Raw genomic sequence first — 14228 nt, forward strand, 5'->3', positions numbered from 1 at the left:
TTTTACTTCAGTTTGAATAAAAGGCAAACAAAGCACGAATCCAAATCTCTGAGAGCAGTAGCTACCGATAACCCTCCCCTGCACATTCTGTATTTGCTCAAGAGCTCAGGGTCCACCTCCTCGTTTCACAGCTGGGCAGGCCAAGCCGTAGTGGTCCAACTGTATCAGCAACACTTGGCTCCTCAATCCCTAAGTGAAGGGTTTCAGTGAAATGGAAACCACCGTCTCCCTGCCCTGAAGACAGTTCTGGTGTAGCTGTGCACACAAAGGGACAAGTTTGGAGAAGCAGAGGGTCTCTTCTTATCTGCATACCCCAATACATCACCCACCTCCCCCCATCTCTCAACACACCAAACGCTCCACGCTCTCTCACAGGATCCCACACAAGGATCCCTGAGATCGGGATGTACCCCAAAACTGTCCCGAGCCCAGGAAGCAGCCCTATCTTCACCCTGGACTTTATTGCTAGAGCAGGAAGTGGTGGCAGGTGAACAGCACTGGCACCCTCATGTGGTGACAGGCATCAGAGTGAGCTCACGGCCAAAATCAGTGGTACAGACAGAGACACTTCTCCAGGAGACTTGTCCAGGGAGTCCTGACAAGGACCACATCTGTGGGCCAGCATGGTCCAGGAGATACAAACCTGATGTCACCTCTCCTACCCTGAGACCAGCAGCAAAGAATCACAGAATAGTCTGGGCTGGAAGGGACCTTAAGGATCATCCAGTTCCATCACCTTCCATGGGCAGGGACATCTTCTACTATCGCAGGGTGCTCCAAGCCCTGTCCAACCTGGCCCTGGATGATTCCAGGGATGGGACTTCATATAAGGTCTCCCCAGAGTTGTCTCTTCTCCAGGCTGAACACCCCCAGCTCTGGCTCCAGAGGTGCTACAGCCCTTGGGGAATTTCTGTGGCCTTCTTTGGACTTACTCCGGCTTCTCCAAGTCCTTCTTATGTTTGGGACCCCCAGAGATGGAAGCAGTATTTCAGTACTCTGGAGGACCCACAGAAATCTGTCAGAAACAGACTTGATTATCCCCTCAACCTCAGCTGACCCCGGCTTCTTCCTTATCATACTATCAAAATAGATAACAAAATAAAAGATAAAACCATTCCAGAGGCTGAAACTGGAGAATTCACTAAAACTCTGAAGGAAAAAGCCCTTTTGCCCCATCCTGCACCTGCTGAGGGAGGTGAGGCACCAAGAGCACCTCATCCCTGGGAAACATCAATCCCTGAGCCCTGCTTTCAGGGGAAAACAAAAACAACCCCCCGTATTCCCTACTGATTAGAAATACCTCTCCTACCAAATTTATCTGGAAACAGAATTAAAATAATTTAAAATTAAACCGCCCACCACCTCGAAGCAGCAGCGCTCAGCAGAGCCGCGCTGAGGCGAAGGGCGGCCCAAATGGCACCAGCTGGATGTCTGTCCCCACTCAAATCCTCCCCAAACGGCCCGAAAACAACGCATTTGCCGGGAAACGGGCTCGTTTTATAATATTTTGCTTTAAAGAGAAGCGAAAGAGAAGCGAAAGAGCAGATCAGCGGCGGCGAGGGGGCCTGTGAGGAGGCGGGGACGCGCCTGTCAGCCCGCCCTGAGGCGGCGGGGACGCGCCTCCTCAGCCCGCCCTGAGGCGGCGGCGGCGGGGCCGCTCTGTCGCGACATGGGGGACGATTTGGCGACAGAAGGCGACACCCGTGAGTGGGGCCGAGGCGGGGGCTGCCCCAGCGGGGTGGGGGCTCAGCGCCCTGAGGGGGGATTTATGTGGCGGGGGCAGGCGGGGGGGCTGAGAGGCAGAGCCGGGATGCCCTTAGAAATAACGGGACAGCTGAAAAATCCGCTCGGAAAAAAAAACAGGTGGATAAATCTACTTGTGAATCAAGGCTGCTGTTGCCCCAAGGCATCCTGCACCGCTGGGATGCTGCACATGGCTCTGGTATCCCTCACTTGGGGTTTTTGGCCCCTTTGGTCCCCATCTCGTGTTATCTTTGTGTCCTGTACCCCAGGTAGGGCCCGGTGGATGGGTCTGGCACGTTTATTTGCATCTCTTTCGCCTCCTTTGCTGCTTTTCTACGTCTCTTGCATAATAAACTGCCTGTGAGTTGGTGCATTGCACTGAGGGTAAATAATTTGAAATGTTTCTCACAGTGTTCGTGATAACTGAATTCCTATTCAGTAACTGAATTCCTATTCAACAAGCTATGAAGTACCATGGAATCTGAGCTTGAAAGAGAAGGAAAACTGCTAAATACCCACTGAAATGTTGCTGTTGGACAGGTGCATGCCATGATGAGAAGTGCATTTACACTGTGGATCTTAAATAGGAAACTCAGACCATCAAACTGTTACTCATGTGTTGCTGAAAATAAATAAATTGCGGCTTCTATGGTGTTAATGATGCCAGATTTGTTACTGCATCTTCACAGCTAGTGCAAAGAATAACTAAGGTGGTTTGGTATCTCTCGAGAATGATGCTTTGTGTGACCATAAAATGTAAGAACACATTTCTGTCACCTGGAGAGCAGGGTCAGCAGAGTTTTCTTAATTGAAACATAGGATTTATTCCACTGAAAGGAGATAAGCATGTGCAAGGAGGTGGTATGTGTGTAGCCATTGGTGTTAATAATTAACAAAAACTCAATGTGTTTTTCACAAGTTCTCTTGATATTTCCTTTCAAATGAAGGGTCCATGGAGGGTGAAATGCAATCCTGTTAACACAGCTGACCAGGTGATAAAAGAGTCTTAATATACAGTATTAGAAATCTTGTTTCTTGCAGAAGTCAATGTCCAAATCCTACTGCCTTCATTGTAAAAGCAGGTCCAGCACTCTTGAATACACACTCTAAGATGACCATGTCTGCTGTTAAGTGGATAAACACACTATTGAATGATCCTGTCTAGCATTAAAATTTGTGCTATTTGTGTTTTTCTTGGGCTAAAGTTTTTTTGTTTGAAGGCAAGGGAATGGAAACTGGAGGATGAGATTATACCTCTGTTGCTCTAAGAGTCCACAATAGGGATGCCTTTCTTCTGTGCCCTCCAAAGAGATTAATAGTGCTATTTAGGCAGCAAATCTCCTGTTTGTGTCCCTCAGTGTGGTGGAATTGGAACAATAATATGTTTTGATGCCTTTTGTATGGCATGTGGTTAGTATGCAGTTGATATGTTGGAACAAACTGAAGTAGCATTGAGCCCCTCAAGCTGCAGCCTGGGCTCTGCAGAAATGTAGAAGAGAGCAGAGCCTCTGGGCCAGCTCTCCAGTGGGATGTGACAGGCCAAAGTCTGACTCAACCACTTCTTGAAAGAATTCCCCAAAAGCACTGGGACAGAGACTGAGTCCAACAAACGCTGACACCAGCCTTGCCAAAAAGCCTTCAGAGCCTCCCTGTTGGGCTGTGGCAGTCACAGCCTTGCTCTTGTTTCTTGGCAGGAAGGTTTATTCAATCAAGGAGAAGATTGCTGGGGCAAGGCCCAGCATGGAGAGTAAACACTCTTAAATTGTGCCTAACTGTGCAGGACAAATACTGCCAGTCATGGTAAGTTATGTGCAGAACTGCCACGGTTTATTAAGAGATGCAACACTAATCACAGGCCAGGCTGGCAGTTTTGTGCTGCTTGGCTGGTTCAGGTTGCCTGGAGGGGGACCATGTGTAAAGGCCTCCTTGTAGAGCAGTGGGATGTAGGAGGAAGGATGAAGGAAAGGGGAAAAGGTCTGTGTCATCTCAGAGCCTTCATACTGAGGGTGCCCAGAAGATATGGACCTCATGGATCAAAAGGTTTTGCAGCTGGAGCAAATCCATGCAGAGAAAGACACTGAATTAGAAGAGAAGTGGGTAGGACTGGAAGAGCACTGGTGTGGCACAGGGGTAGTCTGGGAAGGAGAGACAGTGGTAGAATATAAATCCAGCAAACATGCCAACATCTGTAGGGCTGGGATTCTTCCTGGAAGACTCTTTCTTGTAGTCATCCTTCCCTGAAGCCACACGGCCGGTGAGATGAAGGGAAGGTTTGTTGGGGCATGCTGCTCCATGCTCCTTGCCAGCACTGTTTTAATGCTCACTCTTCTGCTCCGCTGCAGTGCTTCAGTCAGAGAAGGAGTTCCACGATGCAGCGAAGCGAAATGATACGGCCAGGATGGAGGAACTCATCAGGAGAGGAGTTGACATCAAAGCCAAAAACAATGTGAGTCCTGGGTTTTTCCACCTTCAAGCTTCAGGAAATGCTGAGGGTGTGTTTCAGAACTGCAGCTCTTTAACACTACTCCTCTCATTAACTGCTTAATTTGTCAAAGCTTTGAAATACAACACCCAGTGCCAAATATGGCCTGTAGCAACCAAGCAGTTTTCACAACACACTGAGACCCCCAGCACTATCATCGTGGCCACACTGGAAAGCTGCAAGTGCTAAATACACATTGATTGCACTAAAGGCTTTGATTTTGCTGTCTCTGTACAGTAAGACTGTGGGACAAACTCTGTTTCTGGTGCAGGTCTTTACTTGTTGACTAGTAGGCTCATGGATTGCACCCATCCCTCGTGTTTCAATCTGTCCATTTATGGTCAGCAGTGTTCTTCACTCTGTGCTCTCAGTATAGCCCAGAACTGCAGATCCTGAGCAGAAGGTGACTAACACCTGTCTGCCTGACAGGAGAGCAGAGACAGAGAGCTGCATCCAAAGAAAACTCTGCATAATGTGAGAAATTCTGGCTCCATCGATAGCCAAGGATATTTTTGCCTTCAGAAGGGCTGGTGGACACATACACACTGTGCATCCATCAGCCTTCCCTGCCTCTGTCCTTCCCTTCCAGGCAAACCGGAGTGCCCTGCACTGGGCTGCGGGTGCAGGGAGCGTGGATGCCGTGCGGCTGCTCCTGGATCACGACGTCCCTGTGGAAGATGAGGACAGTGTACAGAGGCGACTCTCCCTTGCATGTGCTGCAGATGTGTTCAGTGCTGGGGCAGCGCCAGGGACTGGGTGCTGGGCCAGCAGTTACACACTGCACCTTAGCCCTGGGTGGGTGGCACAGGGTGGCACGCTGCACCTGCTGAGCAAGGGGCTGGAGCAAGGCTTGTTGGCACATGTGTCTGTGCTCTGTATTTTGGCCTTTTCCTTGCATGCACAGTGACTTGGAATAGGCTGGTAGAATCTGTGAAGTTTTCCACAGAGCATGGGGATGCTTGGCTTCTCATTGTGTTGATGAGGCTTGTGGGATGACAGTGGCAGCCAACAAGTTTTCTCTCCCCCATACAGCCAGGCTAATAAACACCATTAAATAGGTAGTAGCTGCCAAGAAGCAGGTCTCTGCTCAATTGCTGTGAATATCCATGACAGGAATAATAATAACTGGAGAAAGCGCAACTAAAAAATATACCAGTGAGAAACAAATAGATTTGGAAAACTTCATTAAGCTAAGAGGACACCTTCCCTCCAGGGTGGGGATGGTGGTGGCTGCAGTTTAACTGTAAGTATCTTTCTTTTTTGCCTAGTTTGGAATGAATGCTCTTCTCCTGTCTGCCTGGTTTGGCCACCTCCGTGTCCTGCAGATCCTTGTCAATGCTGGGGCCAAGATTAACCATGTCAATAGGGTGAGGGTCTCCCTGTGTGGATCCATCACTTGGCTCTAGACAGTGTTGGGGGACAGAGAGAGGTTTACCTGGAGCTCAGTCATGTGTGACAGCATCTGCTCTGGGGTCTGCCATCTGCACTCTGACTTATCCCTGAAGCAGGGGTGATAATTGGAGCTCTAGAGATGCACACAGCTTCCTCACCTCATGTTTGTGCAGTGTTGATGTGGAAGGTGTTACAGAAATGGGGAATGGGTTTAGTGAATCAGCAGTCCTTGTATTCTGAAACAGACCTTGTCTGGGAAAAGGTGTATTAATATTTCAGTCATAATTTGTGGTCTACAGCACAAGGAGTTTAGCCCTACAGGTGCAGGGAGGGATGAAATGGGCCTTTGCTAACAGAAACAAGTGTTGTCAAAAGAGACTGACTGTCCCACAGTCTTGGACTTGTTGAATGAGCAGTCCTTTGTCTCCTCTCCAGAATGGCAGGAACCTGCTTCACTGTGCAGCTCAGAGGGGACACATCCAGATCATGGAGTTCATCATGGAGGACTTGGAGGATGTGTGTGTGGATGAGACAGACAAGGTAGGAAGGGTCTTCACAGCTTTGTTTCATGAAGTCTGGTCTTGCCCTGCTGAGCTTAGCAGGACTGTTGCCCTTGATCTCGGGAAGAGAATCAGAGTCAGATGCTTCTCCCAGAAATCTTCCTGCAAAGTGAACTTAGGGATCATGAGCATTCTGGCTCTGGTCAAGCTTCTTGCAGCAGATGATCTGATCTTGTGCTTTCTGAGCCTTTTGCATTTTGTTTCTCTGTTTCCTTTCAAAGATGGACAGGACAGCGTTTCACCTGGCCGCAGAGTACGGGCAGCTGGAGGTGGTGGAGTTCCTCATTCGACTGGGCTGTTCTCACAGTGCCAAAGACAAGGTGCAGGCATGAAACCACATGCAAGGGAGGGAGGTGAAGTCCAGGGATTACGGGATGTGAAAAACAGGGAGCAGAATACTACCAAATGAGGCTCAGGCAGGCAAGTTGTCCACAGTTGTTACTATGGCTGTGGTATGTCAGGGCTTTTCTTCTCTATCCACTTCTTCCTTAGCTCATGATTTCTCTCCAGAGCTTTTCAGGCAGGATACACAGTAAGCCTGGTGGACCATGCTCCAGTTTAACGTAGGACGGATTCTTCCCTCACTGCTTCAACTGTAGGAAGATTGCTTCATATTTGTGCTACTGGTTACAACCTCCTTTTCAGCCACGCTGGATATACTCTGTGCAAAGTTGTGGTATATGAACAATCAGTCCTGTAAAACATATATTTATAAAGTAATGTTTACTTTCAGGAAGAAAATACAGCATTGCATTTGGCTGCTAAAAATGGACACCTCTCTGTGCTGGAGAAGATTATAGATGTTGGAGTGGACCTTGATGAAAAAAACTCAGTAAGTACACTTAAATTAAATCAAAACCACATCAGTTTTGCCCTTTTCCTCCCTAGAAATACTCTACTGCCACAGCCATCAGGCTGAAAAGCCAGTATTGCCAAGAGAGGTCTAGAAAATAGCTGATTTTATCTAAAGCCTATGTGGGTAAAAGCAGGTCACACTTGCAGAATATCAGTGAAAGGTGACATCCGTCTTGGACCAATTTCCATCTTTAAAGCATTGCCTCCTCTTCCTGCTGTATCTGCTCACCTACCTTATCACTCCATTTAATCTCCCTTTCTTTCCCTGACCCTTGTACATTCAAGGGCCTAAATGGTTATTGAGTGTGTTTTAAACTAAACTTCACCATGCTTTAAAGTATTGACTTAGTCACTGAACATATGGACCTTCTGTTTGAGATCGCTCTTTTGACAGGTCCGCTCTGGAAAATTATGTAGCTGGAACACAGTTAATGACTTAGATAGCAAATATTGGCTTAGTATCACTGTTATTTATTCCAGGGCACACTCCCAATTAAGTTTATCAGCATCTTTTTTTTAGTCTTATTTGGTTACTGTCTTTGAAAAGTGTATTTGATTGTGATTAAGATCTGAAGGAAAGGGGGAGCCAACTTCTGTGGTAACTGGCAGCATTTGTCTGCCCTCACATGAGCTGCCCTTTGTGCAAAGAGCAATGATAAAACCACATTAAATCACTTAGGAATTCTGCTTGCTTGCTTCTTTTTTTCTTGTAATGAAATGAGCTGCAATCCTCAGAAGGGAAAACCAGTGATAGAGGGTCACAGGTTTCCAGTTCTGTCTCTGGGCTATTCCAGGAGCATGTTTTGTCTTCATTGTCCATGCGAAATCCCTTTTGGTTTATTGATTGGCTGTAGGGGAGGAAAGTTGGTGAACACAGTGTCTGTCTTATGGCCCACAGCCAGTGACATTCAGGACAGAGCAGTACTCTGGTATGTTCAGGGCAGATAATTGTGTCCTCTCTTTCTGTAACAATCAACTGGAGATCCCTGGCCCTCAGAACTGGTACTGTAACATGTCATGGGTTCAGAAGATGGGGTAGAGTCTGACTCATTCTGCTGCTCTGTCTCAGCCTTGTCTACAGAAATGCTGCTTGTGTCCTTTCTTGCCTTGTGCAGGAAGGACTCACAGCTCTGCACCTGGCTGCTGAGGGGGGACACAGCCACTGTGTGAAGCTGCTCGTGGAAGCAGGAGCTGATGTCAATGCCCAAACCCAGGTTAGCTCCATGGAGGTGTTTTCATTCCCAATCCCTACTTTGTGGATTTATGCCTGGGACCTCTGGCTTCCCAGGTCACCCATTATAGAAAGAGGTCATGTGGAGCCCTGCATTCAGGAATAGCAGAGGGAGTTCAGAGGAAGGTAAATGTGGTTTTGTACAGATGAAGGTCACTGGGACTGGTTGGGCTGGAGACAATCTCCATGAATTTGTCAGTGCTGGGCCATAGGACTCTTGCAGGAGGGAGCAGGGAGCTCTTTGTGGGTAGTCTGTAACAACTGCAGCCTCTGGGAAGAAGCCCTGGGTAACACTCCTCTCTTCTGCCTTGCCTCTCAGAAAAAGATGAACTGCCTTCATTATGCAGCACTGCATGGCTATGAGGAGATAGCCAGGATTCTCATGGATGCAGGGATACACACAGATGCTCTCAATCATGTGAGTCCCTCTCAGTGCTCTCACCACTAACAAGGTAAAACCAGTTTGTGGAGCTGTTCAAGAGCACAAAGCAGCTCTGGAAGGACCAGTGCTGCAGAATCCCCATCAGCTGTGATAGAATAGGATATGCTGGGCACAGCATGGTCCTTTCAGTGCTATGAGCTAAGCTCTCCCTAAGTGCAGGATCTTCTTTCCACAGCAAAATGCATCAGCAACACACATCGCAGTCCTGCAGAACTTCCCAGCCATGGTGAAGCTCTTCATCAGTGCAGGGTGTGACCTTGACATTCCAGATAATGTAAGACTGCAGCTCCTGTTCTTTGTGTTTGAAATGTGAACCAGTTTCATGGGGGATTTTATCACCTTGGGGACAGGATTAAAGAGGAGTGCTTTAAAATGTGGAGAACCTGGAGGCGCAGCTTAGGAAATGTGAAACCTGTGAGATGATTCTAAGTGTTGCAGTGAGGTAATCGCTTGATGGTGTTCAACATGAGGACTGTGCTGTGTGCCCTGCAACATTGCATAGTCAGGCTCTCTCCTCCTTGCTGGAAGCAGGTAGGAGAAATTTCAAGATGGAAGATATTCTACAAAATGTTTGGAGGGCTGAGAATAGGAGGGAAGCCTGGAGGTAGCTGGTTGTCTCACCAAATTGTAATTTTTCTGAATGAGGGGCTTTGTGTAGCTTGTTTCTGTTAATCTTCACACTTGTAGCAATGTTCTCTTCTGACGCTACCATAAAATTGACGCATTTTGTGTTCAATTTTTCCATTAAACAGTCCCAAGGCTCCTCCTGGTAGTGTTCTGTCCTTCCAGCCTCACACTTGTCATTCTCTGAAGTGTGGTCCTTTCTCCCTCCTTCCCCAGAGGCAGCAGACCTCACTCCACATCGCTGCAGAGCACGGCAGGCAGGACATTGCTGAGATGATTCTCACTGCAGGAGTTAATCTGAAGCTAACAGACAAGGTAAAGGTCTCCATGGGTGAAAAAGTGTCTGTAGGAGTATGGAGGGAAAATATACATAGATAGCCTTCTTTGCTAATGTTTTTCATAATTTTCAAGGAAGGCTAGTAATAAAATTTAGATATTTCCAGAGAAAAGCCTTTAAAACATGGCTAAGTAGGTTATTTTGATGTGTTTTCCAGGAAAGAAGAGACTGGTTCTTAGACAGGTAGAAAATAGATAACACAATGGACAATGCTTTCCTTCTCAAAGTTGTTCTAGTTCCTTCTACTTGTACCATCATGAACAGTAATACCAAAGATTTCCTCAAACAGTGATAAGTAATACACCTGAAAAATGACAGCACACATGTTCTAATATGTTGAAAGGATCTTTTGGTATAGATCTGGCACGGTTCTGGGGCTTTTGCCATTTAATGAAATCAACAGATGAATTTCAAGAGGCCTGAAAACATGCCCAAAAGATACTGGAGGCCCTTGGGCAGGGATTAAATTGTGTTTGTCATCACAGTGGGTTAGAGCAAGTGCAGACCTGAAGCCACCTGGCTGAACTGGCCTTCAGCTGTGATGAATGTCACCTTTCAGCACTCTGTGGAACTGTGATGACACTCAGCACAGGGGACACATTCACACTTTTCTGTATGAAATTGGGTTTCTGCTCACATCTGAGGCTAGAACTGTTCTCCCTGTTATGCCTGGTGCCTGGGCTGGCTCTCTTTCCTTCATGCAACTTTCAAATCTCGTTCATTTTTGCCTTCTGATTTTTGATAGAAATAAAAATCTCCCTGTGCCCAATCCAAAATCATATTCATGAAAGGAACATAGCCACATTTTCATAGTCCCATCAGCCTGTGCTTCTCCTAGGAGACCATTTCTAATCATGTGTATCTGGAGCCTGTAAAGTTAATGAGGTTGTATAAATCACTTTGGTTTCATGTGTCAGCAAACCTGCTGCGTAAAAGGCTATAAAATGCCTTGGACTGCAGAGCTGAGCTGGTCCTCTCATGGTTGCTCTCGTATTGGTGGGTTGCAGGAAGCTTTTCCTGCAAAAGCTCCTGCAAAATAGGCAGATCCCTTGTAGCAACAGAGGAGATGCTGCAGAGCCTGGAAAACTACTCCCCATGCCCTGAATGCAGGAGCTTGACACCAGCTCACATCTGAAGTGTTCACAGGTATAGAACAGGTCCTGGCTGGGTGCATTACCAATAGTCCATGTGCCTGCTGCTGCAGATGGTGGGTGGGCATGGAGATTGTACCTCCTAAAGTGCAAAGTTTTTCCAGTTCATTTTCCCTTTTTAATTTCAGCAAGGGAAAACATCTCTGGATGTTGCTGCCCGAGGCAATCACATCATCTTGGTGGACATGATTATCAAAGCTGATCGATTTTACAAATGGGAGAAGGTGAGCAGCTTACACAACAGCCCCTGTGCTTTCTCTTCGCCATTGAGAAACCACATACCAGCTGTCAAAGAAAAAGAAATACAGGACATCATCCCGTGGCAGCCTGACCTCTATTTTCATCCCCTTAAGAAAAACAGAAGTCCTCACCATGCCAACAGCATCTACTTAAGGCTTTCCTTATTTAAAAAGGCCTCTGTTGTTAGAAATCCCAGGCAGCACTACTGGGAATAGAGGTTTCCAAAAATTATTTAACAGCTGCTCCCAAAGGGATAGAATTAGATCCTTTTCCCAGAAGGAGAAGCTGAAGGACTGAGCAGGAAAATGCTTGGCCTGAGGTCACCAGAATGGGAATTTGAGAGTTTTTTAGCAGTGGAAGGAGACAGCTCTTGTTGGAGTCATAGAACCAACTTCTCCCTCAAAGTGCAGCCTCTCAGCCCCAATCTCCCCTCTGAAACCCTGCCTACCCCAAGCCTGTGCCCAAACCAAGCTGAGCAGAGTGAGCTGAAAGTACAGCCCAATGTCACATCCCTTGCATGTTCCTAAGATTTTTGTTGTCTTCCTGTAGCAGTGCTCTAGAGGGGAGAAAAGGAAGGAAAGGAGGGCCTGTGCCTGTGGTTCAGGTGCAGCTTTGGGAATTATGCTCAGTGTATCAGGCTCTTGCATTGCCTTCCCTTGCAGCCCTAGGGAACGTGGTGCAGCCTCTGCAGCCTGGTATGTAAGCACTGTGAGCACGAGCTGATGTTGCAGGGAAGCAGGAGATTTAATTAAATGATTTTGCCCCAAACCCCAGATAAAAGGCAGTGCAGAAACGCAAATCGTGATCCACATGGGCTTCCACATCCAAGTGGCCATTAATGGTGTATTAACCCTAATGGGCACAGAGTGAAATGAGAATAAAGAGAGTAAGAAAATGAGCTGTGCCAGAATGAACTCGCAGGGACCACAGAGCTGAGGATGTGAGAGGCTGCAGAACCACAGGTCAACCAAGTGACTCCCCCTGTTCTGGCTTTGCAGGACAACCTGAACAGCGACCCTGGCTCATGGGTGGCAAAGCACTTGACCTTTAAGCAGGATCACAGCCTGGAAACACAGCACATTCGCTCAGTCATGTGGAGATTAGCCACTAAGTACCTCAAACCCGGGGAATGGAAGAAGCTGGCACATTACTGGAAATTCACGGATGACCATGTTAGAGCCATTGAGCAACAATGGGCAGGTATAAAAAAAGCTTCCCAGGTGTTTTCCTTTCTTTCCTTGGACTTTGTTTCTAGGAGATAAAGCTGCAGTAAGAGCAAAGGATGAGGAAAACCAGTTGGTTTTATTTGAAGGAACCAAAAGATTAGGTTAAAAAATCTGGTTTTACTGAATGTGGAATTACCTACACACTGTAATTTGTCTAGGAATAAAGCACACAAGCAGGGGAATTAGTGGCTCTTGGCTCACTCCTTACATTTGGCAGGCCTGTGAGTTCTTGCTACAATTCTTGTTCTATAGAACAGAAGAAACTTGTTGGTTTTACTTTTTTGAGTGGCAAGAAGGTAGTGAAGTGAATTCTTTAGCATTTAAGAAATACATTAGCAGAAGCAGGTTCTGAGGATCAGAAACCAATCATTGCTAGTTTGGCTGTTGCAAGAACTCTGTAGTTTGGATGATGTGAGTAAGGGGCCAAGCTGTGCTCTGAAGGCAGAAACTGTATTGCCATGGAAGGCTGTGCTACAAACCTAAGCTCAGCCATAGCCACTCCATTAAGTACCACACAAATCCAGCAATCACATCACAAGCAGGAATTAAAACCGTGCTTTACAGCCTCCTAGTAAAATCCAGAGGGGAGGGAGGGGTGTGCAAACCCACCGGGGCAGAAATCTGCTCTGGTCATGGCCATGCACTCTCAGTGTGGGATTTCATCTGTGGTTTGATCCTGCCAGGCACTAAAAGCTACAGGGAACACGGCCACAGAATGTTGCTGATCTGGCTCCACGGTGTGATCACTGCAGGAGAAAATCCAATCAAGGGACTGTATGAAGGCCTGGTGGGGATTGGGAGAAGAGATTTAGCAGGTAATAGTTTTGTCTTCCTTCAAATAATGCACACTGAGCATTATTTGAATTAATTTACCCAGATTCTGTGCTTAGACAACATACACAGAGGAAAACTTCAGTGAAGCAAACTCACATGAGCTGAAAGCACCTGCTCTGCCCCCTTGCTTCCATTACGTGTAATCTCTTTCTCTTAAGTTTGATAAATGTGCATAATGCCATGGCTTTATTTTTTTTTTTGTGCAGCAAATCATTCTCTCTTACAGAAAGTATTCGGAAAAAAGCAAATGCAGACTCCAGCTCTCCACGGAAGTGCACAGCAATGTAACACCAGGAGCATCCTCAACTGGTCTCAGCTACAGGAAAAACACTTTGCTGCTGCTGAGAGAAGGCAGATGCAACCCAAGGGCTTCTTGTCACAAACTGCTGGCACTGCTGCAGCCTTCTGGACAGGAAATGACAAGGGTAAAACTAGTGCTCATGGTCAAAAATATCTCTATATGGGAGATTTTTATCAGCAATTTCAAATGGTCTGGGTACTGCAATGAGTTTGGTGAGCGAGCCGTACTTGTCATACTGCATCAGGAAATGTTACAGTTTTACTGTAACTTGTCTACAGCACATTTTTATATATAAATTTCCAATTGTCAAGTTTTTTTAAGTTAATGAGGGCAAAGGCTTTGTTTTCAGGAATGCTCTTTATTTACCTTATTTGTGGAGGGGCGGGAGGGGTCTCATGTCTTAGGCATGTCTATACATTCCCACCATAAGAGGAGAACTTAAGCAAAATCAAAGCTACTCTTTGGTCCTTTTGGAACCTGAGAGGTTGGGATCTTTAACTTTGACACTTCACAAAACATTTGAGAAGAATTTTAATATATGCTGTTTATAAATGTACATGAAAAGGTACTGTTTATAAATCAAATAAGTGACTAACCTTTTCAAAAATTTTTTGTCATGTAATCCTTCATATTTATTTTTTACAGCATCTCAAGGGGAAAATAATGTCTAATTCAATAAATATAGATTTTACCCTTTAAAGTTGCAACTTATATCTTCTCATCTTTATTAAAAAAATACTACAGCATTCTTTCTTAGACCTAAACCAGTACAACGTTGTAGTTAAAGCTTGAGAGGAATTCAAGCAGGTG

The 14228-nt window shown here is 46.3% G+C and overlaps 1 protein-coding gene across 1 annotated transcript; it reads left to right on the forward strand.

Moving 5' to 3' along the window:
* Positions 1-1611: 1611 nt before the first annotated feature.
* On the forward strand, positions 1612-14216 carry ANKDD1A (ankyrin repeat and death domain containing 1A). Its single transcript, XM_083870874.1, has 15 exons — positions 1612-1703; positions 4086-4189; positions 4815-4913; positions 5494-5592; positions 6053-6157; positions 6399-6497; positions 6911-7009; positions 8148-8246; positions 8583-8681; positions 8881-8979; positions 9546-9644; positions 10946-11041; positions 12056-12257; positions 12967-13098; positions 13344-14216. Exons 1-15 carry the CDS (start codon positions 1670-1672, stop codon positions 13403-13405), a joined length of 1527 nt encoding a protein of 508 aa, XP_083727000.1. The 5' UTR covers positions 1612-1669; the 3' UTR covers positions 13406-14216.
* The last annotated feature ends 12 nt before the right edge of the window (positions 14217-14228 follow it).

This window comes from Zosterops lateralis (assembly GCF_965231275.1).
Source record: "Zosterops lateralis genome assembly, chromosome: 13".
NCBI lineage: Eukaryota > Metazoa > Chordata > Aves > Passeriformes > Zosteropidae > Zosterops > Zosterops lateralis.